Below are 25,749 nucleotides of genomic sequence, written 5' to 3'. Positions count from 1 at the left end.
GTCTCCACAGGACTGAATTCCTCAAGGGCAGAATCATGTCTTACTCCTCAGTACCCGGCATAAAGTCTGAGACAGTCCGGAGGTTCAATAAACCTCTATTCAATGTGAAATCATAAAGCAACTATGCTGGTAACAGTATAAAGAAGGCAAAGAAGGGCTCAGCCTTTCTCCATGTTGTCTCAAGGAGATGGGCTATCACTATCACTGTTCACATACTGTAGTTGAATTTGATGGCTGATGCCTGGATTTGTGCCTCTAGAGTTGAATTATCTGCCATATCTAATGAGTCAGTGTCTGTAAAATGGTCCCAAGATGCTGTATCATTAGTATTTTTTTAGCCCGAGGGGAAATACTGCCAAACAGGAAAGATTCAATTCTACAGAGAACTTATAAAGTATATTTAATAGAGGAAGAAGAATTAATGATTTTTGTGATTTGTTGGAGTGTTGAGCACTTGGAGGGAGCTGGGTTCTCCCCATTTTATGGATTTTCTGACACAAGCATGGGCAGGAAAGATGATTTTGCAGAGGCCAGAAGAAGAAAGAGTATGATTTCCCCTTTGTGTGACTGTTTGTTGCATGTCTCCAAATAAACATAGGTTGATGTGAGGTGAAAACACAGTCCTTCTTTATGCAACGTGTTTCCCAGCTTTTGCTATGGAAGAAACGTAGTCCTATTCCAAATCCCACCATAATGTAAACATCTTCTGAGCACTTTCAGGATGGGAGGAGAAGAAAGATCTGGGAAAAATAATTCCCATATTGTTCTGAACCAGCTGCCTTTCCTGGCCTGTGCTGTTGTTCCTGCCACTCTCAGAGCACATTCTAACCTCCCTATCAGGTGTTTCTCAAGAATTCATCCATTCCCCACTCACACCTGGAGGTCCTTCTCTTATAGCCCTGACGGTCCTTCCTACAAGTTTTCATTCAACAAACATGTTTTTTTTACTTCAATATAATCATTCAACAAACATTTGTTGGGCATCTATTACGCATCAGGCCCAAGGTAAAGAAAACAGACATGATTGCCTGACCTGATGGAGCTTATAATGTGGTCACAGCTTGTTTTTTGGTTCAGAAACAGTGGTATTCTCACTGTGTTCTCCCATGGCAGAAGGGGCAAAGGCTCTCTCTAGGATCACTTCTAAAAGGGCTCTAATCTCATTAATGAGGGCTCCACCCTCACAACCTAAGCACTTCCCAAAGCCTCACCTGCAGATACCATCACAGTGGGGATTAGTTTTCAACATAAGAATTTTGGAGGGATACAGACCTTCACTCTATAGCACTAGGCAATTATGAGAAAAGAGGTTAAGGATGTGGCTCTCCCTCTGAAGCCTGGAGATAGCATGATGGTGAGAGTGAGGGGAAGGCACAAAAATACTCTGTAGAGATAGGACCAGACTATGTAAAGCTTTAGGCCAATGTGGTGATTTTGAATTTTTCCCTAAGAGCAAATTTTTAGAAACTCACTCTGGATTGGATTAGTGGGAATCCGGATTGAGTGGGGGAAGAACAAAAGAGAGATTCTAAAAACATTGACTAAGATGGTGCAGTGGGTACTAGAGATATGCCAACATATTCAAGATCCAAGGTTAGGGCTAGTAATGGATCCCTAAGTATTTCCAGCACATCTTCCCTTGGAGAAACTACCAAGACCTCAGATTCCTCATGTGCTAAACCAAAATCCTGGATTGCCCAAACTGGTTTCTTCTCCCCAGGTTCCATATTCATTCAATGGTACCAACACTGTTTCATTCCCAGAATCCAGACTTTAAGCTTCCTCATTCTCTTTTGAGACTAGCTTCCTCTGTGTGATAGGAAATATGGTGACCAATGACATCTGAGTTCTGCTTCTTTTGGCATCCATCTTTACTTGAGACTGTCTCTCCTTTTCAGATCCAGTTTCAAAAGTTCTAGGGAAACACAGTTGGCCCAGTTTAAGTCAGGTGTCCACATAATGGGCCAGTCAACTGAGGTTGCAGGCTCACATGATAACTCCCAGGAGGCCATGTGGTTACAGGCTGCTGTTCCAGAGAGCAGGGGAAGGAGTTCTGGACAGTCCCTTAGTTCTCTTCTACTGTGCCTTAAAGAGAGATTACAACTGTTCCTTGAAAGTGCCAAGGGGAAATAAAGGAAAAATAGGTGGTGATGAAAACAGATTTTGCCTCAACATGAGAAAAAACATTTAACAGTCAAAGTTTTTGAAAAGGAAATATGGTCTTTTTAAAGTAGTACATACACAGTTACTGATACCCAGGTATAGATTAGATCATCACTTTGTGGGAATGTTATAGAAGGCAACCTTCAAACACTAAGAATCCAACACTGAGGTTAGAATATTCTTGTGGAAAACTAACCAGAATTACACAATAGCATCTTAATTCTTATTCCAGTTCATCTTAAAAGATATACGAAAGAGTTCCCAACTTATAATTTGATCTTCTTACTTCAAGTGGGAGAGAAATCCTATGGATAAAAGCTATTTAGCTTTCAAAAAAAAAAAAAGAGAGAGAGAGAAAAGGAAGAAAGAAAGAAAGAAACATATTTTCTTAGTTGTTTTTTTTTATCCTAGTAAACATGTATCTGAACCAACATTCTATTTTCTAAGGCAGAAAATTAAATTTTTCTGTCATGGCTATAAAGAGACAAGATGTGTGTCTCCAGATTTGCCCCAAATTGTGTGTGCCAAGCACATGATGAAGAACCAGTAGCATGCTCCTGGCAGGTGGAGAAGGAACAAAATGGAGTGAAAATATGGAGAGTGTTGCAACAGTATTAACGATTGTTAGGGAAACTTTCAACAATGAGTGGCACTCAGTATTCTGAACTGCCAAAGAGACTCTTTCAATAGTCATGCCCTTGATAAATATGGAGGAAGTGCCTACCCTGTGCCAGGCACCCTGCTTGGTAAGAAGCAATTGGGGGAAAATACATATATCAAATGATCAAACAAATGAGAATGTAATTATGAGCTGAGATAAGAGCTCTTAATGAGAAGATCACAGTGGCTCTATCAGAAGGAGTAACAAAGCAACTCAGCTAGATTGGAGAGGGTGTGTTGGACAAGACTTCCTGAGAGAGTGATGCTTCAGCTAAAATCACAAGTTTGGGTATGACTTTACCAGGCCAAGGAAAGGTAAAAACAGGGGAGGAGAGCGTGCTCTAGACAAGGGGGCACAGCCTGGCCAAAGGTCCCATGATAGTAGGGAACATGGCATATTCCAGAAATTGAGGGAAGACCAGCATGGCTAGAACTAAGTGTGTGAGAGGGAGAATAATGCAAGATGTGGTTAGAAAAAAATACATAGAGACTCGTTTATGCAAAGCCTCAAAGGCCAGCATAAAGATTCGGGTTTTTCCCTCAAGTACAATATCCTCCCAGTGATGCTGAGGGGTTTTAAACCAGACATTGACATAATCAGATAGGAATTTTGGCTCCAGTGTAGACAACAGAGAAGGGAAGCCAGAATGAATGGCAGTGAGGGGTCCATTAAAAGCCTTTGCTGCAGAGAGCATAAGGCACGGTCATCAATGGGCGTTGGTAGTAGAAGTAGAGTTGGTGAGAAAGTCGGATTCCAAACACATGTAGTAGGAAAATCGACAGGAATTTTCATTAGAGCCTTGAGAATGTTTCACCTCACGGCTCCTTGCTCTAACACGGAGGTCATTCAGCTACAGCCGGCGGGCCAGATGATGCTCATGGCATGATATTTTCTAAGTAAGGTTTTACTGAAATGTAGCCATGCCCATTCATTTACTTACTGTTTATGTGTACTTTCACACTACAGCAGGAGAGTTGAGTAGTTGCAACAGAGACCTCTTGGCTTGTAAAGCCCAATGTATTTTCTGTCTGGCCCTTCACAGAAAAACTTTGCCAACCTTGGAAATTACACCACAAGAAACACCACCACCCCCACGATATTGCAAGGTGTAGAGGTACCTAACTTGGGAGTCCAGAAGTCCATGACTGGGCTTTGGATGATCTATGACCTCCTAAAATTGGAAGTAAAATTTGGTATTTATGTATGTTTTTCTGGGAAAACAGTATTCACTGGCTTTTAAAACAAATTTGTGAATTTCCCCAGAGAAAGATATTTCCCAGGCTTGTCCCCAGTCTACTCCCTGGCCATAACAAGATTGTTAAAACCCACATTTCCCTCAATGAATAAGAAATGACCTGGCACCACATGATAAATATCATTAGGTATTGGATAGAAGTTGCTGCAAATTGCTAACTTCCTGCTATAAGATCTCCCATATAAATATTTCACTGGCTGGCTCCTCTGACCCGGGGCTTTATGACAGCAGGTAGCTCAGGGTGTAAATAAAAGCTAGATGAAAAATGTGTCTGGATCTCTTAGATCTTTTTTAGATTTCTCAAGTAATTACCCCCTCCCCCCAATAAATACTTCAGTGTATACAAGACTGTAGAAGTTTCATTACAAGAGACGTCTTTGAAGGGAACAAGCAGGTGATCTGATTAGCCCCACAGCAACCTTTGTGAACAGCTCATGTTGTAGTTCATTTTCTGCTGGCGAAAATGCTTCATCTGTCAGACTATGAGCTCTCTGATTCCCCAGGATCTGACACACAGGAGTTCAGCAAATGGTTACCAAATATGTAGAGAGATGATTAAGCTAAATTGTTGGCTTCATATAATGTATTTGTATATAAGTATATATATATATATATATATATATATATATATATATATGTACACATATAATGTATTTATAGGAAACACATTAATGAAATAAATGTATGTAAAATTGTTCTTGTTGTTTTTTTTTTTTTTTTTTTGAGAGAGAGAGAGAGACAGAGAGCCAGAGTGCAAGTGAGGGAGAAACAGAGAGAGAGGGAGACACAGAATACAAAGCAGGATTCAGGCTCTAAGCTGTCCTCACAGAGCCCACACAGGGCTCGGGGCTCGAAATCATGAGCCATAAGATCATGATCTGAGCCGAAGTCAGACGCTTAACCGACTGAGCCACCCAGGCGTCCCCCCAAAAAATCTTTTTAAATGAAGGCACTGAAACCATAGTCTGTCTTAACTGAGGACAGCATCCTCAGTTGTAAGAATATCTGATTCATTTAATGTTCAGTGCTTCGAAGAAATCTGGCATGCAAGTGGGAGGAAAACAGTGTGGTATTCTTTTTTGGCCAAGATTTTAATATTAGGTAAATCTGGCCATTGTGAAAATTCACGAGATGGTATTTATTCTCCATCTGCACTATATTTTTATATGTGGTATTTAATGTGAATCCATTGTCTTGACTCTTAGGTAAAACAACATCTTCCGGTGACAGTGCTCAGCATGCCTGGAAGTCCTTCCTCTCCAGTTTCAGGAAGAGAGGCTGGGTTGGGGGGGAGGGGGCTGCCTGAACCCAGGAGAGGAGGGGAGAGGACGCAGCAGCACCCGAGCATGTTCAGAGGGCAGGCCTGACTGGAAAGGGTATTCATCCACCAAAGGAGTTAGAGGCTTTCATAAAACAAGAGTCCGTCCTTGGGAGAAAAGGGTTATAATCAGAGCTCAGAAAAGCAACAAGAGTATCAAGTGCAAAAGACAAGGCGAGTATGAAAGTGGCGGAACAAAGAGCAAGAGCCAACTCGAGAGCGCAGTAGCTGGGCTGGGGTGAGAGCTGGCCAGGGAGCCCCTTCAGATCTCCTGCCCCAGCCCGGCAGTCACTCTGTGAGTGTGCCTCAGCCAAACTCCCGCTTCCTCAGATGTTTGCTGCTTCCTGTGGGGAAGGCATGCTTAAAGAAGCTGATAAAGGGTCAAGTTGATTAGCATTAAATATTCCATATGAAAATATAAACATATAAGATACAGATGCTAGACTACGTACTTGTGCTTATTAACAAGCCACCCAGGGGTGCCTGGGTGGCTCAGTCGGTTAAGCGGCCGACTTCAGCTCAGGTCATGATCTCTCGGTCCGTGGGTTCGAGCCCCGCGTCGGGCTCTGCGCTGACAGCTCAGAGCCTGGAGCCCGTTTCAGATTCTGTGTCTCCCTCTCTCTGACCCTCCCCCATTCATGCTCTGTCTTTCTCTGTCTCAAAAATAAATAAACATTAAAAAAAAAATTAAAAAAAAAAAAAAAAACAAGCCACCCAAAAATGCTCTTGAGAAAATGAAATTGTTAAATATATACAAAGGAAAATAAAACAAAACAAACAAAAACAATGGCACCCGGATGGGGAAAATGGTATAACCTGAAGCGGCGTTTCTCAAGGTGTGGTCTATGGACTCATGATCTGAAGAGATGTTCCAGGTGCACGCACGTAGGCAGTGCTGTATATACTCTGTCCTCCTCTGGGGAGATTCAGTGTGTTAAAAGTTCTCAAAAGTCCTGCAAGAAAAGTCCTGATTTTATAGTTAACCTAGAACTCTTTCTTTTTTTTTGAAAATATACTTTGTAAATGCATACTTAGTAAAAAGCCAAACAAGTGTATTGCTCTGATCAAAATTTCTTAATTGTATAAAATCTTCTAAATCTTAAGTTAAAATAACATCACTTGTCAAGAAAATTCTGCAGTCCTTTTTAAAAGATAAAACTAGGGGCGCCTGGGTGGCTCAGTCAGTTAAGCGTCCGACTTTGGCTCAGGTCATGATCTCGCGGTCCGTGAGTTTGAGCCCCGCGTCGGGCTCTGTGCTGACCGCTCAGAGCCTGGAGCCTGTTTCAGATTCTGTGTCTCCCTCTCTCTCTGACCCTCCCCTGTTCATGCTCTGTCTCTGTCTCAAAAATAAATAAACGTTAAAAAAAAAATTTTTTTTAAAAAGATAAAACTAGATACACTTTATGCCAGAATAAACTCACACCATATACTATAACTCAAAATACAGAGGCAATAAAAGAAAAGGTTAATATATTTGATTACAGAAAGATTTTTTTAATTTTTGCATGGCAAAAAAATAAAAAATAAAAAACCAGGGTAACCAAAGACACATGACAAAGTGAGGGCTTACTTGATAGAAAAAGGGGCAAAGAAATGAACAGACCTAAAATATTGATATAAAATGCATATATGCATATATTTATATGTTACATACATGGCCTTATGCAAATGAAGACAGTCAACTCCACTCCTAATGCTCATATTGAGAACAAATACAAATCAGAACTACTTTAATATATCAGTTTTTATCTCTCAGACTGGAAAGCATTAAAAAGTTGACAACATACTGTTGTGACATGGCTGTAGAGAAACTAGCACTGTCCTGCATTGCTGGTGGGAACACAGGTGGTACAGCTCTTGTGGAGGACTTTTGCCAATATCTAACAAAACCAAGTATGCATTTACCTTTTGTCCCAGGAATTCTACTTCTAGGAATTTACCTTGAAGATATATCTCCAAGTATACAAAAATAGATAGCTCAGGGTTATTCACTGCAGCATTAATTGAAATAATTGCAAAATATTGAAAACATGCCCAAACATAGGAGAGTGTGATGAAATACATGATGGTATAGTCATGCATGGAGTACTACACAGCTGTGAAAAAGAATGAGGTGCTTTCTGTGAGCTGGGATCAGTGATTTCCAGGTTATATTTTAAGTTGAAAAAATCAAAGTTCAAGAGTCATTATAATATGCTACCTTCTGCATTAGACGTGTAGCTGCTTATTTTTTTGCAAAAAGATACATAGAAAGCAGATACCAGAACTAATGAAATGGATTTCTTATACAGGGGTGAGTGAGGATGGCATAGAAGTGATGAAGGGGTGGAAACAGTCTAGGAGGCATGGGGGAAATGTAACTCTTACCTGAATATGACTTTCTGCATATTTTGACTTTGAACTGTTAACATTTTACATACTCAACAACAACAAAAATAATAAAAACCAGTTAATGGAGAAAAAAATGCCTAAAATGTAGTACAAACACAAGTGGATGAGTCTAGCTATATTTAAAACAACACAACCACGCTGAAAAGGAGGGGGAAAAGATCTAACCCAAGTAAATTTAGAACATAGTATTTTGACTAAGGGATAAAAAGAAACCTAAATAGAGAACTCTAGAGAGTAGGTTTGGGGTTTTGTTTTGTTTTGTTTTGTTTGCCTAGAAATTCTGAAACTACTTTTGGTATGTCCTATAGTTTAGAAAATAAGTAAATTTATTGAGGATAATGGGAGCCATGTACCTCACCATCAAAAAGAGTTACAACTATGGCAAGAGGAGAGATGAGAATGAATCTGTGGTGTTGTGTTAGTGTTGGAGAAATGAGCCTATAGTTATAGACCAGGGATCATAAGACTTTTTCTGTAGAGGGCCAAATAACAAATACTTAACCTCTGTCATTGTACCACAAAAGCAGCCATAGACAATACATAAAAAGCAAACATGGCTTTATTCCAATAAAATTTTATTTATAGACACTGACATTGAGTTTTATATAATGATCATATGTCATGAAACAATACTGTTTTAATTTTCCAACCACTTAAAAATGTAAAGGCCATTCTTATTTTGTATAGCCTTGTACGAAAACAGGCAGTAAGCCAGACTTTGCCCATGGGCCATAGTTTGCCAGACCCTGTTTAGAGAAATAGATAGGTAGATAGATAGATAGATAGATAGATAGATAGAAAATTGATAAAGTGTTTAAATGGGGGAATCTGGAGGAAGGATATATTGGAGTTCTTTACACTCTTCTTGCAAAGAAGTATTCTTTGTATTTCTTACAGAAAAGCTGTAAATCTGAAATTATTTTAAAACAATCAAAAAAATCACACAAGAAAGAACTCTGTACTTTTCATAGCTACTTCTGAGAAGGAAAAATACTAATCAAATAACTTGCCTAAGAAGTGAATGTCTTGCCTTTTATAATAGTCACACAGCCCTCATCTACATTTTCCCCATGTCCATGGTCCATGAGTAGGAGCTACTGTTGCCAGTGCAGAATGTCTTCTGATTTGTCACTGGGGATGTCATCGCATGATAACATTATTGTTTGTTGTTGTTCATCCTTGCTCTCCAACACTCTTACTGAGTAATGAGGTCACTGGAGCTGGTAATTTGTATATGACCTTGTAATTTTCCATAATGTAGGAGTTTTTGGTCTACTGTAATGAAATGGACTAAATAAAAGGTGCTTATCAGAAAATGCCCCATTAGCTTGGAAGTCTGTGACAAATCCTTTCTGGTGTCCTTAATGTGTTATTATGAAATTCAATTATACACTGTGTTCACCTTATTTCACTAGCCATAATCTAGTGATAGCTAAGGTGAGAAGTGTCTTACAATATTACAAATAGGAATTGGGTAATTTTTACATTGAGATACTTTTTTTACTAGAAGAGTGAAGGGCTTTCATGGAAAACTTCTCCTGTAGAGACTTGTAACCATTCTACCACCTTGGGTTTAATTCCAACAAAATCCAATTCCTCCTACCATGGTTTCTCATTGTAGGTAAAGCCGTGCTATGATTTTCATCAATAATGAAGACAATGGTGGTCATAGCTGAAATTTATTGAATGTGATTCTATACCCATGCCAAAATTTTTTCATCCTTTTTTTTTTTTTTTTCATTTAATCCTAACATAAAACTCCAAGGTACTATTATTACTCCTCTTTAGAAAAGAGGCTTATGATGTTAAGTGGCTTGGCCATGTTCTCAAGGAAACATGGAGCTGAGATTGGCCTGGAGAGCCAGTGCTCTTAGTTACTGTTGGGACTGTCTCCCATTGTAGGTAAAGACAGTAGGCAATACAGAAATTTAGAAAGGCATTGTTTAGTCATGAGGACATGCTCCTCTTGAGAAGAATAAGGTAAAACATCCAGATGCAAGGTGAACAATAAGGTAAATAAAATCAGTGCAAGCAGTAGAGCTCACGTTGGAACATCCTTCACATTGCCTTCCTGCTCCCTTCCCCTGAAGAAGCTGTGTCGAGTTTAGAGAGGAGAGAGGCTTGAAGTAGAACACACACTGACTTGCACCCTCTGGCGGTCACCCACGTGCATCACACGCATGCAGCTACCTCCTAGGGGGACCTGGAGGACTGGGAAAGAAAGAAGGAGGAAGGGGAGTAAAGAATGTTGGGAAATGAGGTTGGCAGTTGGAGGCAGAAAGATGGAATGTAGGAGGGGCTTTCCGGAGTGGTTTTTGCCCCCATTCTTAGTGGGAGAACTGAAGGAACGGGTCACTCAGGGACCCAGCTCCCCTCACTGTTCCTGCTTTTGCCCTCTGCTGCTCTAAGGCACTTAGTGAATGCCTGCAGACCCCACCATTGTGGCTGGTTTCTGACCGCTCCAAGACCTCCTTCTGTTTTGGAGTGTTGTCATGGAGTGACATGTGACTTTGCCAGGCTTTCTTAGGGTCATAAGGAGCTTTGTCTTTGCCGCATTTCTTCTGAGTCACTGAAATAACTTTCTTATATGAGAGGGATTGTGTACCGTGTGAGAGCCACAATGATAATCTTTCAAGAGGAGTAGTTGTCGTTAGTTGATGTATATGTGGAACAACTAGTTAGTTCAGTGGTTGACATTATATTACTCGATTACAGAACTGAATATTAACTTCTAGACATTTTGTCCTTCTGAAATATGAAAGAAGGAAAAAAATGTTTCTTTGTGGAAGCCCCAGGAAATTAAAACTCCAGGGGAAAGATGAAACTTATATGTGAAATTGTAGACCTGTTGTTTATTTACTTTCTTCTTTTCTTTTTAGGGACTGGTTAAATATGTTGAGCCCACCGATTGTTCCTCCTAGTCAGCAGCCAACAGAACAGCATCTGGATTCTTCTGGAAGCTTTAGTGTTCAAGGTAGGAATATGAAAAATGCTATACATAAAAAAATTAAAATAGTTAACTACAAATAGAGAAAATCAGTCACTTTGAGATGCCGCTGTTTTTATTAAATGCTAACCATTTAGGCTTGCACCCCCAAAATGAGGTAGCCTGTGCTTTCATTTTATAGAATGATAAGTCCTTTGGTATCAAATTGACCTTCATCTGGGTTCCAGCTCTACCAATTTCTGCTGTGTGACATGTATGACTTTTGGTTACTGCATTTGTTTGTTTGTTTTTTAAATTTAATTATTTATTTTTTGAGAGAGCAAGCAGGGGAAGGGCAGAGAGAAGGAGACAGAGGATCTGAAGTGGGCTCTGCCCTGACAGCAGAGAGCCCAATGCAGGGCTCGAACCCATAAACTGCGAGTTCACAATCTGAGCCGAAGTCAGACACTCAACCGACTGAGCCGCCCAGGCACCCCTTGGTTAACACATTTGTAAAATTAGACTGATAATAATGTCCACCTGAAAGCTTTTCATGAAGATTCACTAAGGCATACTGTACACGAAGCATTTAGAATAGCACCTACCAAATATTAGCTGTTCATATTATTATAAAGCAGATCTGATACTCCCACATCACTAGATACATGTTTTCACTAATACAGGGCTACTTGTCTTTAAAGATAAGGCTGGCACAGAGTTCTAACAAGTAGCAATGGAAGAATGGGAAGGAAGCAGGAGTGAAGATTTGCCTTGGGTTCCCTTTGTTGGCCAGAGTCCTAGAAATGAATCATTAGTTTTTGGTTGTGAGCAGGGAACATGATTGTCAGGAGTGCATAGAGGAGGAAGGGAAAAGAATCTTTGGTGGGAACAGAGGGCTTGAGATGGAAGGGGTAGGGAGAGTCTAACGTGCATAGCTGCAGTGGCAAATAACCTCAGAGTGGGGCTCCCTGAGATGGTTTTCAGAGTTGAATTTTGAAGATGGAACGCTACATCTGAGGTTAAAAATAATAATAATAATAATAATAATAAAGAAACTGAAGCCAATATAAACTGCTCCAACAAAGGTGCCACATTTTTCCCCCTAACTGCCCCAGGGAGAAAGGGGAGCATCCCATTTTTCTTCAGGTATGGAGAATTCAGAGTGAGAGCTCATACATCTGAAGTGTACATTTTGGCTGCCCAAGGGATGGAGATGTCTCCATGATTTACTGTCTGAAATAAATTATGCCCCCCAAATTGGGAATCTTTTTAGAGATGTACATTTATAATTACTTATGACAGAAAAACAGAATCTCAGCTGTCAGAAGGAGACCTTGCCATGAGAGAACAAATAATATGTTATGTTAAGTGTCCTAAATAAACCACAGGAACAGAGAGCATGGTCCTTGAGCAAAGGCACCCAAGATATATATTAGTGATAAGTAGCTGAAAGGAGGTCTTAAAGTCACCATTGCAAAGTGACGTTTTGACAGACAGGAGCTCAGTCATGTTGAAGGTAAAGAGAACTTCCATCGAGGGCAAATTAACAAATTAAATTCAGAGGGTTATAGAAATGTTCCAGCCAATGTTAACCAGATCTGGCCCCCCTCCTGCCTGGCAGCCTAGGTTTTTATCAGCTGTCCCTTTCCCCTTTTCTGATATGCCTGAATGGTTTGTAGCTAATTAATAGCATCAAAAATTAGTGTTTCCTATTTGGTTAATCTTTACATGTTATTGGCTTAGTTTTAGACAACATATCAATATGCCAAGATAGCGTTCTTAGAAAGAGTCAGAGAAAAATAAGGGTTTCGAGTATCCAGTTGGTAACATCGGAAGGAAAAGTGAGACATGGCTGTGGGCAGTCCAGGCTTCTTCCTGGGCTTCTGTTGCATAATGGCATTAATTTAGGGCCATCTGCCAGATGCTGTGCTAAGTTGTAACATCTAGCTGTCACAGCAAGGCTGTGAGGAAGGCACTGTTTTTGTGCGTGTGTAATTGTTGCTCTTTTACAGCTGAGAGAACTGAGGTACAGAGTTCTTGAATACCTTGTTCCAGGGTCACACAATGAGTCATTGGCAGAGCTGGGGTTGGAGTCCAAACAGCCCAGCCCCAGAGCCCAACCACTGTTTTTATAATTTTTTTTTTAAATTTTGAACCAAGTACCTAGATTACCTACTTCAAAAATAATATACATAAAATCAGGAATTGAAATTTTCTATTCACAGTTCCTCATTTACAGGAAAAAACAAAACATCTCAAGGGCTAAGTAGCTAAGTTCTTTTTTTTTTTTTTAATTTTTTAAAAATTTATTTATTTATTTTTAGAGAGAAAGACAGCACTAACAAGGTAGGGGCAGAGAGAGAGAGAATCCCAAGCAGGCTCCGCACTGTCAGAGCAGAGCCTGATGCAGGGCTTGAACTCACAAACTCTGAGTTCATGACCCGAGCCAAAATCAGAGTTGGACGCTTAACGGGCTGATAACCCAGGTGCCCCAGCTAAGTTCTTTAAAGGGAAAAAAAAAAAAAAAAAAAAAAAAAAAAAAGCAGACCTCTGGTTCCCTGTTTCAGCCCTGAACCTGCCTACCCCTCCCATCCACGCTTGTCAAAAATGACAAGTGGCCACATTTTCCCAGTGGGAGTAGAGGCTCAGGGGCAACGTTGCTGTGAGACCAGATCTAAGGGACTAAGGGGCTGACTGAGAGACAAGATCACCCGATTGCTGAGCTGGCAGGCCTGGGTGTTGGCTTGTCACCCACCTTCTTAAAGGCCCTTCTAGACAATCTTATCTAAGTAGGTCAGTCTCCCTTCACCTTGTTATATTTACTTCGTGCCCTTCTCACAGTTTGTAATTCGTGGTTTGTTTACTTGTTTAATGTCTTTTTTGCTACGTAGCCTGTGAGTTTTTAAAAGCAGAGACTTTGTCAGTTTGCTTACTCCTGGATCCTAAGTACCCTACACATTTTCTGTTGATTATTAGATACTCTGTATATGTTTGTTAGTAGGAAGACAGGAAGGGAGAAAGGGGAGAAAAGAGAGAGAGAAATGTTCTTCAACTCATCATTTTTTATACCAACCTTGGGGGGAAAACATGAGTCATCCATTGAAATCTTACTTTCAGTTTTCCCCCATTCCAATTTTTTAGTATCTTAGGTATATTTCTAACAATTCAACAGTGGGAGTATTGAACCTACACCCATGCATTTGAGCAACTAAAAACGGTCACCTTATGCAGTGGCTCTTAAACTTTATTGTGAGGCAGTGAGAACTTTTCTTTCAAATGAATTCCATATGAAATGCCAACATATAAAAGAGATGAAACCAGAATTGGTCTGGCTAAAGGGGGCAGTTAGGGACCCAGAACCCTGCCCTGGGGCTCCAATGAATCAGCTAAAAACACTGATGCAGTCCACCGACCTGTGTTTGACCTTGTGGAAGGTCGAGTGCCCACTCAGAGCCCCAGCTAGGATTAGGACCCAGGCTTCTTCCACATCCATGCCTTTCTGCAGAACCTGTGAAGGTGGTTTTGGGGGCTGGCTTACAGGGAAGGGCGATCTTCCATCTTCAGATGTCTAGTATGAAAGTCATAACAGCTAATATTTATTTCACCTTCCTGTGACCCACACCTGCCAGTGCCTTTTAATTCACATAATAGCCTACTGAGGTGTAGCTACTGTCATTGCCCATCTTTTACACAAGGACACTGGGGTTTAGAGCCAGGAAGTGATGTGCTGACCCCCCACAGCTCCATCACAAGTGGAGAAGCTGAGATGTATCTGTAGAGCTAGAGAGCTAGAGGCATAACTGTAGATGAACAGCAGAGAACGATGGCCTGACTAACACATGGCCCTAGGAAACGTTGCCACACAAAAGTAAGTGCGTGTTTTAACCTTAAAAACAAAAGAGCAAGTGTTTTACCAGCAAAATGAGTTTATTTAGAAATAGCAGAGGCATGGCAATTCAGGACACACAAGCTATGGCGAAGCATAGCCAAGCCTGGAGAACAAAGGAGAGGAACCATACTTGGTAGAGAAAAAGGAGGGAGTTGGGAGAGGCTGCTTTGAAGGAAAGTCTTTGCAAGTCTAAAAGTCTAAAGCAAGGGTTCAGGGTAGCAATGGTTTCTCTTTGGCTAGACTCTTGCTCGTCAAGGAGAAAATCTTTCTTCCTTCTGCTGGGGCAGTAAAGTGAACTTCTTTATGCCCAGGCATGCGGTGTCAGCTGCCACAGAAAGCTTATGATGAGCAACCCCCCTTCTGGGCTTCCTGACTCCGTTTCAGGTGAGGTCTCCCTGCACTGATTTCCACGCATGCCTTATATTTGGCCTCCGAGACTCTCCTTTATTCGGTACAAGTTTGTGTCACACCCGCAGTTTCTCCTCAGATAGAACACCTCAAGTGCATAAATGCCACCTTAAAGTACACAGCCCGTCTCCCAGCAGAGCCAGCCAGCAGGCAGGAACAGCATCGCATTCCGCACCAGTCGACTGGAGGGAGAGATGGGCAGCTCTCCATACTTCTTCCGGGCCGAGGCACACTTGCTGAATGTCAATTACCATGGCACTCGAGCCCTTAACACTTAACCAAAAATGTGTTTTCCTGGAGTGCGTGTAAAATGTAAAAATGGGAAGTTACGATTTCAGAACTTACTCAAGAGAACTACCAAACTGACCTTTGGAAAATAAAGCAGACTTTGCTCGAAGAATAGTTGTCAATTTGTTTTTGACATTTGTTCCTTTACAGATATGACCCTTAAATTATTCATGCTTACCAGCTCCAAAACAGAATAGTAATGACCTCTCTCGTCAGGCTTGCAAAACCTCTTCTGCCGTTTACATAGATTTTGAGTAAGAAAGACATTCAAAAGTGCTTTTCGAGTTGCCGGAGTCTCATAAAAATAACATTCTTGTGCCTTTTTTATGGCAAGGCCACATAGGATATTCCTTTATGAACACAGGTTAATCTCCCATGAGACATAAATAGGCAACAGATGCTCATTTTATAGGTATAATATCCAAATCACTAGTCAAGAATTTAGAAAACCCTCATGGTTCCCTGAAGCTAACCAGAGAGAGGGGAATCTGGCCGTCTGCTCTGGGTCCAACAAGGGAGTCTTTCCAGAATCTTATTTCCTGCAGCACAATTATTTGACATTCACCTAATACTCCAAATCTAAAAGCAGTCTTCTAAAATCTGTTTTATTAGTGATCATACAGACATTATGCTTCATGGAACAACCATTGGTATCCCCAAGGGCTTGGCTTGGCACCTAGGACACAGTAAATGCTACATAAATATTTGATGAGTTGTGAATGTATGAATCATGGGAAACAGAAGGATGATTTGGTCTACTCTTTGGATCTTCCTTGTATCTTCAGGATTTATTTAAGGTGCATAGGAGACTTTCCCCCAAAAAGCAGTATTGGTAATGTAAAAGTAATAATGTGCCTGCCAGTGTCGAGTTTTCCTGTGTTACCTCACGATGACTTCTCCCTACATTCCCAGGTGTGGGGCTCTGTTATGTCTCACCCTGTTCAGGTGGAATTAAGGTCGCTGCCTAGGTCACAAACCCACTGAGTGTGGAGTTGGACTCTGACCCAAGCCTGTCTGACCAGGCGATTTGCACCCTGAACCCCCATGCTGCTGTAGGACTGCAGAATTCCCTTTAGGTCAGTTAGAACCATACGACTGAAATGTCCACTGCAATTTTTTACCTGTAGGAAGTTCTCTTTCTTGAAGCTTTCTGGATAAAATAGTATTCTCTTCAGTACTCTCCTTAGACCCATAGCATCCCCACCTCAATGCTCACCCTTTATAATGAATTCATTAGTATTTATGATATGCTTGAGTCCAGAGTCCCCACCCCTTCCCCTGTTAAGCAAGTAGTTAGTTGCCTTTTGTTCTCAGGTTAACCTTGGGGATGGGAGATATTTTCTCTTATGCAGCTATCAGGATCCCAGGGGTGTCTTTTCTGCACAGAGGAGGTTGGGGGGAGGGGGTGGGAGAATGGTGATCAACACCCTCACTAGCACAAAGATATGCCTTCTTTTTGGAGTCCTAGAAGTGAGCCCTATAGTAGAATACTAGACACATTGCTGGTGTCTGAAGCTCTCTCTATTATTCCAGAACCATCCCTACCTACTTATTCCCCAGATGCATCCCAGATGGGGTCCTGGTCCAGGACTTCAGCTTCCCTTGCTGGAACTGGGATACATTTTCCCCCAGCTGCAGTGTTGCTGCCTTGCCTGAAATCGGGCCATTGAGACACTGTGAGCTCTGTAGGCTTCAAAGCTCAATAGTCTGGCTAGGGACCCCCTGGGGGTGTAGTAAAATGCATTCAGAGTTGTAAGCCGCACATTTCCAAGCAGCACAATGGTTTTGTAGGTTTTTTTCCCAGCTTTATTGAGATAAAATTAACATGTAACGTTGTGTAAGTTTAAGATGTATCACTGTGTAAGTTTAACTCCATGATTTGATATACAAGCACAATTGAGTCACTGCACATTCACAAGTAGAGACTACCTGTAAATAACGAAACTGCAGTAATTCCCAGTTAATCAACCAAACCCTCCAACATGTTGCTTCAAAAGGCATTTTCCATGTAAAATGTAGGTACTGGTTTCTGCAAAAGGGCTTGACCTACTTATTTCCCCAATGAAACCTGAACTGTAATCATAGCATGTTAGTTGCCTTCCAAGAAACAATATAGTTTTCTAAGAAAGTCCCTTTTCGTCCTTTTTATCCCATTGTCAGTCATTTATCTTTCTCCCATCTGAGGACATATTTTTGCTGAAAACCAAAATTCAGCAGTTCACTGTCGACTTTCTCAGTACAAGTTAATTTAGCCCTACTGTGAGAGGCATTGGTGGAAGAGTTTCTAAGTACCTGGTGCTCTGCAGGATCTTATCTAAAATGTCATCTTCGTTGATCCTAAGGCTGACTGTTTGGAATGGAGATCCCTCCCCATTGAATTGTTTAAACAATAGTGTATTGGTATGCACATAAAAATACAGTCAATCAGTTCTCAAGATCTATAAGAGAGAAAATGCATTTTTTTTTTTTTAAATTCTGGATGGCAACGTCAGAAAATCGAAAATCAGGTGCAGTGTCTTGATTCAGAGATTTTAAATCTCATAAACTGATGTCATATCATTGGTTTTCAAGCTTGAAGACTTAGCCTGTGCATATAGGTTTTCTATTATCTGTGGTTAAAATGCAATAAATGTAGATAATTAAGCATTTATGTTAATAGACTTTCAAAAGGTGAATTGGAGGAATTGTTTGCCTGAGCTGATCTAACAGAGGGGAGGGCAGCTAATACTGCTGCATTTGGTCTGGCTCTGTTGGTTTTTCTTCTGTTATTGCTGTTAACCAATTTCAAAGTGGATGAAGCTGGAAGTTTGTAAATAGATTATTATCTGAAAGGCAATTTTACTTCACTGGAAATGACTTTATTATGTGGTGAAGAGTAAAAATGTAATTTGGACCCCTGTCCAGATGCTCTTAGTCTGGTAGCAGAGAATGGTTTTATTTGTTAATTTGTCCTTTTACAGTTTCTGTAGCCAGTCTTTAAATAGAGCAATTTAGCATTTGGGGGGAAAAACAAACCCTGCACCATCCAAGAATATAATTGAAAATTACCCCATATCCATGCACAATAATTACCTTTCAAAACACTTCCCATTGCTTGACATCATAGTGGTAATTGCTTAATGATATTATAATTCCATTACGTAGGGATTACAATGGCTCAAAATGATGTAAATTGGAGGCTTTGAAAATTAAGTTATAATGAAAACAAAACCCTTTATGCAAGTTTAAAGCACTTACTTCAATGTAAAATTATACATAATGTCACCCAATTTTTGCACGAGTGTCATTGTTGGTACAGTTTTAAAATTCATCCATTTGAAGCTTTAGTACTAAAAACCACAAAAACCCGCTTTAGTCCCGTGGTCATGACGCATGAGGTTCCAGCCCTACAGTGATATGTATTGGAACGAATGCATTTATATAGCCGTTATTGCTTCAGTCTGGATGCATTATGTAGCAAAACCCCTACTAATGAATTAGATCCACCTCGGTCCCTTTGCAGTTGGTGATAAAGACCCATGGCCCATTACAACTGTTATTTTCATCTTTGAAAGATTCCTGACTGGTCGTAAAATGTATTGAGTTTTCTAACTTAATAGCGCCAGCTTAAAATTTTATCTTTTTGGAAAGTACCAGCCCAGAGTGTGCTAAGCAATTAGATGACGTGCCGGAGGTCAGAATTTCCCTCAGTGTGTGGATGGAATCTAAACAAAGCATCAGACAGCAGACCCCTGAGATATGTTGACTCATGATCATTTACCTCAGTGATAGGTGGTTTTAACATTACACCGGATGGAAAAATTAGTTTTACTTTTTGAAAAATACATGATTTTTGGTGTAAGAACTCTTTTTATCTTAAGATGAATTTATTATAATGTACTTTGTAAAACTAGTTGGGGGCTTTGTGTTTTGTTCAAATCCACTATTTTTTTTTTCTTTTGGTAGTAAAAAATCAAACAGGTGCAGTTTGGGGGTAGGAAATAAGATGTAAGCGAGCATACCCCTCTTGTGTCCAACTCATGTATCTTACATTTTTCATGATGACAGTTGTAACAACATTTATTGAGTATTCACTGTGTGTGCGGAGTGCAACTGAGTATCTTACTTAGTTCCCCTAGGTACTGTCCCAGGCAGGATTACTGTCCTTATGTAGGGGAAAGCTAAGGCTCAAAGTGCTGAATTTTCCCAGTGTCCCACAGCTGTGAAGTGGTAGAAATGGGATTTGGATCCAGGTCTGTCTGACTCCATTATCCAAATGTCATACTGCCCCTCTCTATGGAGCCTTTTCTTAGGACTTTAACCTTTATCAATTGTTCCTGTTCTGACTGACTAAAAAAATGTACAGCCTATACTTCATGATTTATTTCAATATTGTCATTATCCCTAACAGTAATAATAATGATCATTTATTGAACAACTACTATGTGCCCTGGGCTATGCATATTATCTAGTGTCCAGTTTAGCCTTCCACAAAATCCTATGAAATAGGCCTTGTTATTCCCATTTGATAAATGAGGGAACGAGGATCCAGTGAGGCAAAGTAGCCTGTGAGTGCCCTAAAGTCAATTTGGGCAGTCAACAGCAAATCTCCCATCCGTCCCATCTGCCAATCCTAAGGCCCCTGGTGCTCTTGGCCACTCTGCAGTTGCAACTTCCAGTTACCCCATCACTAATCTTCAGTAGCTACTTTTGTTTCATGTGTGAATGTCCCATCCACACCTTGACATGGTACAGACTGAATAGATGTCATCACATAGCAGGCACACATTAGTTACTCATTGGTTCTGTTCTCTGAAGTAGCCCAAACAAGAAAGGGATGATGGATTGAATATCTGAAGGTAAAGGACATGCCCATCCTCCTTTTGATGTGCAGAAGTGACCTAAAGGGGGTCGTCTTCCATGAGAAACTTGAAAAGCATTCCCAATCTCTCCTACTTAGATGGAGAAAGAAGGTGGAGGCAGGACCCTGGGGACCACTCTTAAGGTAACAATAGAAAGTAAAGGAAAAGCAGCCTGCCTTCTCTGATTTCCTGTTCTTAATTAGAAACCATGCAGGGCGCTCAGGTCAGCTACCACCATTAACGTGGCCATTAGCACAGTGCTGTCATACTTCAAGGACATAAGCCACTATAGCAAAGAGTCCCAGAAACTCATCAAAGGCACCGCAGGGATCATTGGATCTGGTCCCACCCTGTGCACAATAAAATCTCACACAAATGGCCGCCTCGGTCCCTGCTTCACCCTCTCCGGGATCCACATTCCACTTCCCGGTCAGCTCTACAGTGTGGAAAATTCTTCCTTGTGCTGAGCCAAAATCTGGCTCCTAGTAACTTGCCCCCGTTGAGCCTCTTGTTTCCTTCTGGAACCCCACAGAATCTTCTTAACTTCTCTCTCACTTACCACCTTTTATCTACTTGAAGCCAGACAGGCTGCTGTAACCTCAGGCTTTGTCTTTTCCAGACGAAATAAGCCCAGATCTTGCCTCTGCCCTCCCACATGGACTCTCTTATCTTTGTGATTTTTGAAATATGAGAGATGAAATTTCTTTTGTTTCCAAACCTGAGGTTTTCAAATGGAGGACACATTTACAATTTTTTTACTCTCTTCCATGTTTAAATGCCCATAATGTAATAGCTCCCCATTGAATGTGGCCACATCACCTTCTTAACAAAAGCATGGTGCCCATATGGCAGAAAGAAGATGGAACTGAGAGTCTGGAAGCCCAAGTTCATCCCTGACTCTGCCTCTGACTCACCAAGTGACCTCGGATGAGCTGGTGAACTCTGCAGACCCGGCTTCCCTTGTCCTTCAGATGGACACATTAACTTCTATTTCACAGGATCCAGAGCTTCTGTATGGGCAAGTGCTTTCTTGGCCATGGAGGCCTCCACCAGTTGAGATGCTAGCAAGCAAGGCAGAGGTCCTCATTCCTCCCAGGTAGCTCCACGTTTTACTCCACTGCTGGCACCATATGCGTAAGGAGTCGGCTGATTCCGTGTTTTGCCCAAGGCAATGCACACTCCGTGAGAACAGGGCCTGCTTCTTAGACCGCCTCATCCCCAGCACCTCGTTCAGTGCCTGATGCAGGGACGATCATCTTATGTGTCTTTGGATGGTCAGACGAATGGCTGCCATAGAGTCTCAAACCCCCACTCCACCACCCGGGCCCCGCTCCTTGGGACTTAACTCCAGTTTGTCACTGCCCCGACAGCATCCATGCACCAGCTTGGTCTGATTTTGGCTGCAAAAGATGGAGTCCCACCACCTTCTCGTACTCTGGGCGGTGACACTTACTAGCACAGACTTTGTTTTCACAGTCATGCATTCATCCTTTCCCAAAACATCCAGTATTGACTGAGCCTCCATTACATGCCAGCCCTGCCCCTTCTGAAACTAACCCTGGTGAGCTCACAGCCCAAAGACTGGGTTTTCTCTGGTCCTGAGGAGCTTGTGCTAAGGAAGAGAGAGGAGCGCTGTCCTACTCACCTCTCCTCCCTGAGCCTGCTCGGATCCTCTCCAGCTCAGGGAGGTCTTGCCTCCGACTTCTGGGCTCTCATTACGTGGTTTTCAGAAGCACTCGGGGGGCACTCACTTGCTGGTGATAGCATCAAGTGTACAAGTACCTAGCACAACACTGGCACATATAAGGTGCTCAGGAAGCATCTTAGTAAAACAGCCTTTTTTTTTTTTCATTCCATGCCATGTGTTGGAAACCAACCAAACCTGCTACTAACAGGCAGCAGTGGGGCACCTGGGTGGCTCAGTTGGTTGAGCGTCTGGCTTTGGTTCAGGTCATGATTTCACAGTTCGTGGATTCAAGCCCCACGTGGGGCTCATTGCTGTCAGCGCAGAGCCCACTTTGGACCCTTTGTCTCCCCTCTCTCTGCTACTTTCCCACTTGTGCTCTCTCTCTTTCTCAAAAATAAACATTTAAAAAATAATAATAAAGAACAGGAGTTCCTCCAAACCATCTAATTGGCTGTCACAAGGGACGAACGTGAAGCCATGTCCTTGTGACCAGCAAACTTGAAAGACCTTCCTACCACTAATAAAATCACTCATCACCCAACAATTTTCCATATGTGTTCCATACTAAACAACATTATCATTTTAACTCAGGCTTATTTGGTAGCATTTTTAGGGTGCATCCACACAGCTCTGGCCCATGATGAAGTCTGGAACTGTCACCCCCAAGTCTTGACTCCCACCCATATCCCTGATCCCTTTAGTCCCTCAGCCCTGCTGCTCTCTTGTCTCCGTCCCCACCAGTTCTCCACGCTCAACTTTTCTTGTCCTTCACAGAGAAGCTGGTGAGTCTCATGCTGCAGTACTGAGCCCACAGGCCTGCGGTACTCCCCCACGGCTCAGGCCTTGCCATTCTGCCCACAGAAAGAGCATCTCCCGGGAGGGATGGAGGTTCCCTCCTCCTGGCCCTTCTGCCCTTTCAGTTCAGGAATTCCTGGCCATGCAGGCAGCTAACGTGTCTGTGGTTCCCGTCCCCATAGGTGAAGAAGATCCAAGCGTGGAAGTGGAAGAGGACGAGGAAGTGCTGACTCTGCTCTATGACCCCTGTCTGAACTGTTACTTTGATCCCCAGACAGGGAAGTACTATGAGCTGGTGTGAGGCCTCCCTCCAGAGCCAAGATCCCCCAGCCTGCCTGGCGAGCAGGAGAGCACTTGTGACTCCGCTGCGTGGGCACCACAGAGCCTGGCAGGCCCATGGAATCCAAAGTAACTGAGAGAAATAAAGTTATTCTGTAAATAACGTTCGACGTTAAGGATGCCTACGCTTTTGTTGTAGATGCGTGTGATCTTTTTGTCAGCGAAGCAATTAATACAGAGACAAGATTTTAGGACTTCGAATTGGTTCTTGTTTGTTCGTTCTCATCCTACATAGAATTCTTTTTTAATCTCCTATAATCTTATGGAAACAAATTAAGAGTTATTAATTCAAAATTTTTGCAGTGTTAATCTGTAAATGATGGCTTGATACACAGAAAATGTATTCTTATTTAAAAGATATCTGGGTACCTTTTGTTTTATTACCTATTTGTATTAAAAATAAAGTATGATGGTCTTTTAAACTGCCTCCTTTTATTTACCTTGCATTTTTACCAGAATATTCCAAGATAATGTTTACCCTTCCCTTAGACTCTTAGAAAAGGAAACACTGTGCACTGGTCAGATTTTATGATCACATAAAGGTTCATCCAGAGTTTGCCAAAGATCACAACATTGTTAATCACATAAGCTGCCTAGCTCTGTGCTGTGCTTTTTCTAAAAAATGTTTTTACCAATGATCTCTGAATTCTAATAATACTCAAATCTAGCTCCATGGATCCAGATTTAAGAAGCCATCCATTTGAACACCCTACACACCTCACTGCTTCTGTGACTTGGCCTGGAGAAATGGAGGAAGCGATCACTGTAACTTTACTTGCTGCGCCACAAGGCAAAAATCATGTGCTTCCTGAATTTGAGGAGATGGCCTCGAATTGTGTGCCAAGTATATTAATACTAAGCACAAGGAAGTACTTATATTAGCTGGAATATTTTGTTATTTAATAAAGATTCTTTAATAAAGAAGAGTACCATTGGAAATGAAAAATTATTGGTGTACAATTGGATTTAATGGCAGTACTATAATTTCATTTAATGTCGCTTGATAGAGGAAATAAGAGCTCTTTATTCAGGAATAGATTCGGGCTCCTGTTCAAAGGATCATACATTATTTAAAACCATGTTTCTGTTTGATAAGCTTTTAATCCTATTGTTCACAAAGTATACCTTTGTTATGAATTTTTCTCCAAGATGTTCATACTTACAAAATGCAAACAAATAACTGAGGCTTCAGAAAGCATACAAGATGATAAAATAGTTCGGCTATCTTGGTTATGACCTTGAAGATTGGAGAACCTGGAGAGCCTTGATCCTACTTTAGCCAGTTTCAAGACCATCCGCATAAATGGAGTCAATTAAAGGTCTGTGCCAGTTAAGACTTGTAGTTACAAATATCGGAAACACCATGAACTAACAATACTTAAGGATGCAAGAGTGCCTCATGAACCCCAAAACAGAATGCTACAAACCTCCACATTGATTTGAGCTACGACCTAAAAATCTGTGTTGGGATTCTTAAATTGCAAGCACCTTTGATCTCAGAATATAGAGACTTGTTGGTCAGGCCCCAGGAGGCACAGGAATCCGGGCAGCTCCAGGGATCCTATAGCAGGAGCTAACCATTTCTCCCAACAATGGTCACAAAAATGGCAGTGCAGCTTTTTTTTGCCCTGAGTCTCTGCTCCAGGAGCAAGAGGCTAGTAGGCTTGTCTTGTCAGTTATCCCCAGGACCACATGGAATAGGAATGAGAGGCCCCTAAAGAAGAAGGCATTGTTAACAAAATGAGGAGGGATGTCAAGCAAGCAAAAACAACAGATGTCTACTTTGGGAGTCTAGAAGCATTGCCTCTGACTTGTTTGCAAAACGAATTCTCTCTCCCCATAATTCTAAGCTACTGTTCACCTTCCAGAACATTCAGCCATTCCACAGCACATACATCCATCCACAAAGAAATATGAACTCTGCATTTCAATTCAAAAATCCCAGTCTTGGTCATTAAAGTTGCCTGTTTGGTCCAATGGCCACCAGAACCCTCTGGTGTGGATGGAGAGAGGAAGGCAGCTAAAGAGTTTCTCATGAACCAAGTGGACACTCCAAAATGTATCTACCACAAGCTGTTAGTATCCAATTTTCACATTTTATTTGTCCTTTTTTAAAGGAGCAGCTTCATGTCTGTTGAGGTGGTTTTTATGCTCCAGAAAAGTTGAAGAGTTGAAAAATAAAAACAGATGGGCTTCATGCTGCCTATTTTGAACCAAAATGGTACAGCCAGTTAACTTGGAAATTCACTGACTGGACTATACTGCTTCACTGGTCATCAAATTTTGCTGCACATTAGAATCTCCTGGGAAGTTTATAAAAATTTTGAGGCCTAGGTTACACCACCAGTGAGTCTGATTTGATTGGTCACAAGTGCAACCTGGGCATTGGAAATTTTTAAAGCCTCCCCTGGCAAGTCTAATGTGTCATAATGCTTGAGAAGATCAGATCCAGCATGAAGAGAGGGCGGAAGTTTTGCCTGATGGCAGACGTATCGATGGGGAGGAATCCATTAATTTCCATTTTCAAGACCTTGATCTCTACCTTTCTAATCAAATGTGTACTGAGCATTATATCTGAAAATGACTATCACAAAGGGATCCTGAGAAAACAGTTTTATTCACTATGAAAATACATCCTAAGATAATTTGATATAAGTTTGGGGACTGACTCAGAGTGTTTCATATAATTTGGGATGCAACTTGCAAGTGACTTTAAGTCTTCAGTCTCTAAATTATTATTTAATTACAGAGCCCAGGTAATGAGAATTATGGAAAAACAACAGTCAGC

At 41.4% G+C, this 25,749-nt stretch overlaps 1 protein-coding gene across 8 annotated transcripts in view; it reads left to right on the top strand.

The window, feature by feature from the left end:
* CFAP20DC (CFAP20 domain containing) overlaps positions 1–23,396 on the top strand; it is a 244,604-nt gene extending 221,208 nt beyond the window's left edge. For 2 of the 8 annotated variants that reach the window (XR_007459893.1, XM_049640834.1), the window contains 2 exons: positions 10,668–10,762; positions 14,915–15,372. Coding sequence is in view for 6 of the 8 variants with exons in the window: in XM_049640834.1 (XP_049496791.1) it covers positions 10,668–10,762; positions 14,915–14,976 (157 nt within the window). In the remaining 2 variants the exon portion in view is untranslated. Of the gene's footprint in view, positions 1–10,667; positions 10,763–14,914; positions 15,373–22,804 lie in introns of those variants that run through there. The other 6 variants (XM_049640836.1, XM_049640837.1, XM_049640833.1 and 3 more) reach the window with 4 other exon arrangements.
* The last annotated feature ends 2,353 nt before the right edge of the window (positions 23,397–25,749 follow it).

Source organism: Panthera uncia, chromosome A2, assembly GCF_023721935.1.
Source record: "Panthera uncia isolate 11264 chromosome A2, Puncia_PCG_1.0, whole genome shotgun sequence".
Classification (NCBI taxonomy): Eukaryota; Metazoa; Chordata; class Mammalia; order Carnivora; family Felidae; genus Panthera; species Panthera uncia.
This window is presented reverse-complemented; position numbering and strand designations above follow the sequence as displayed.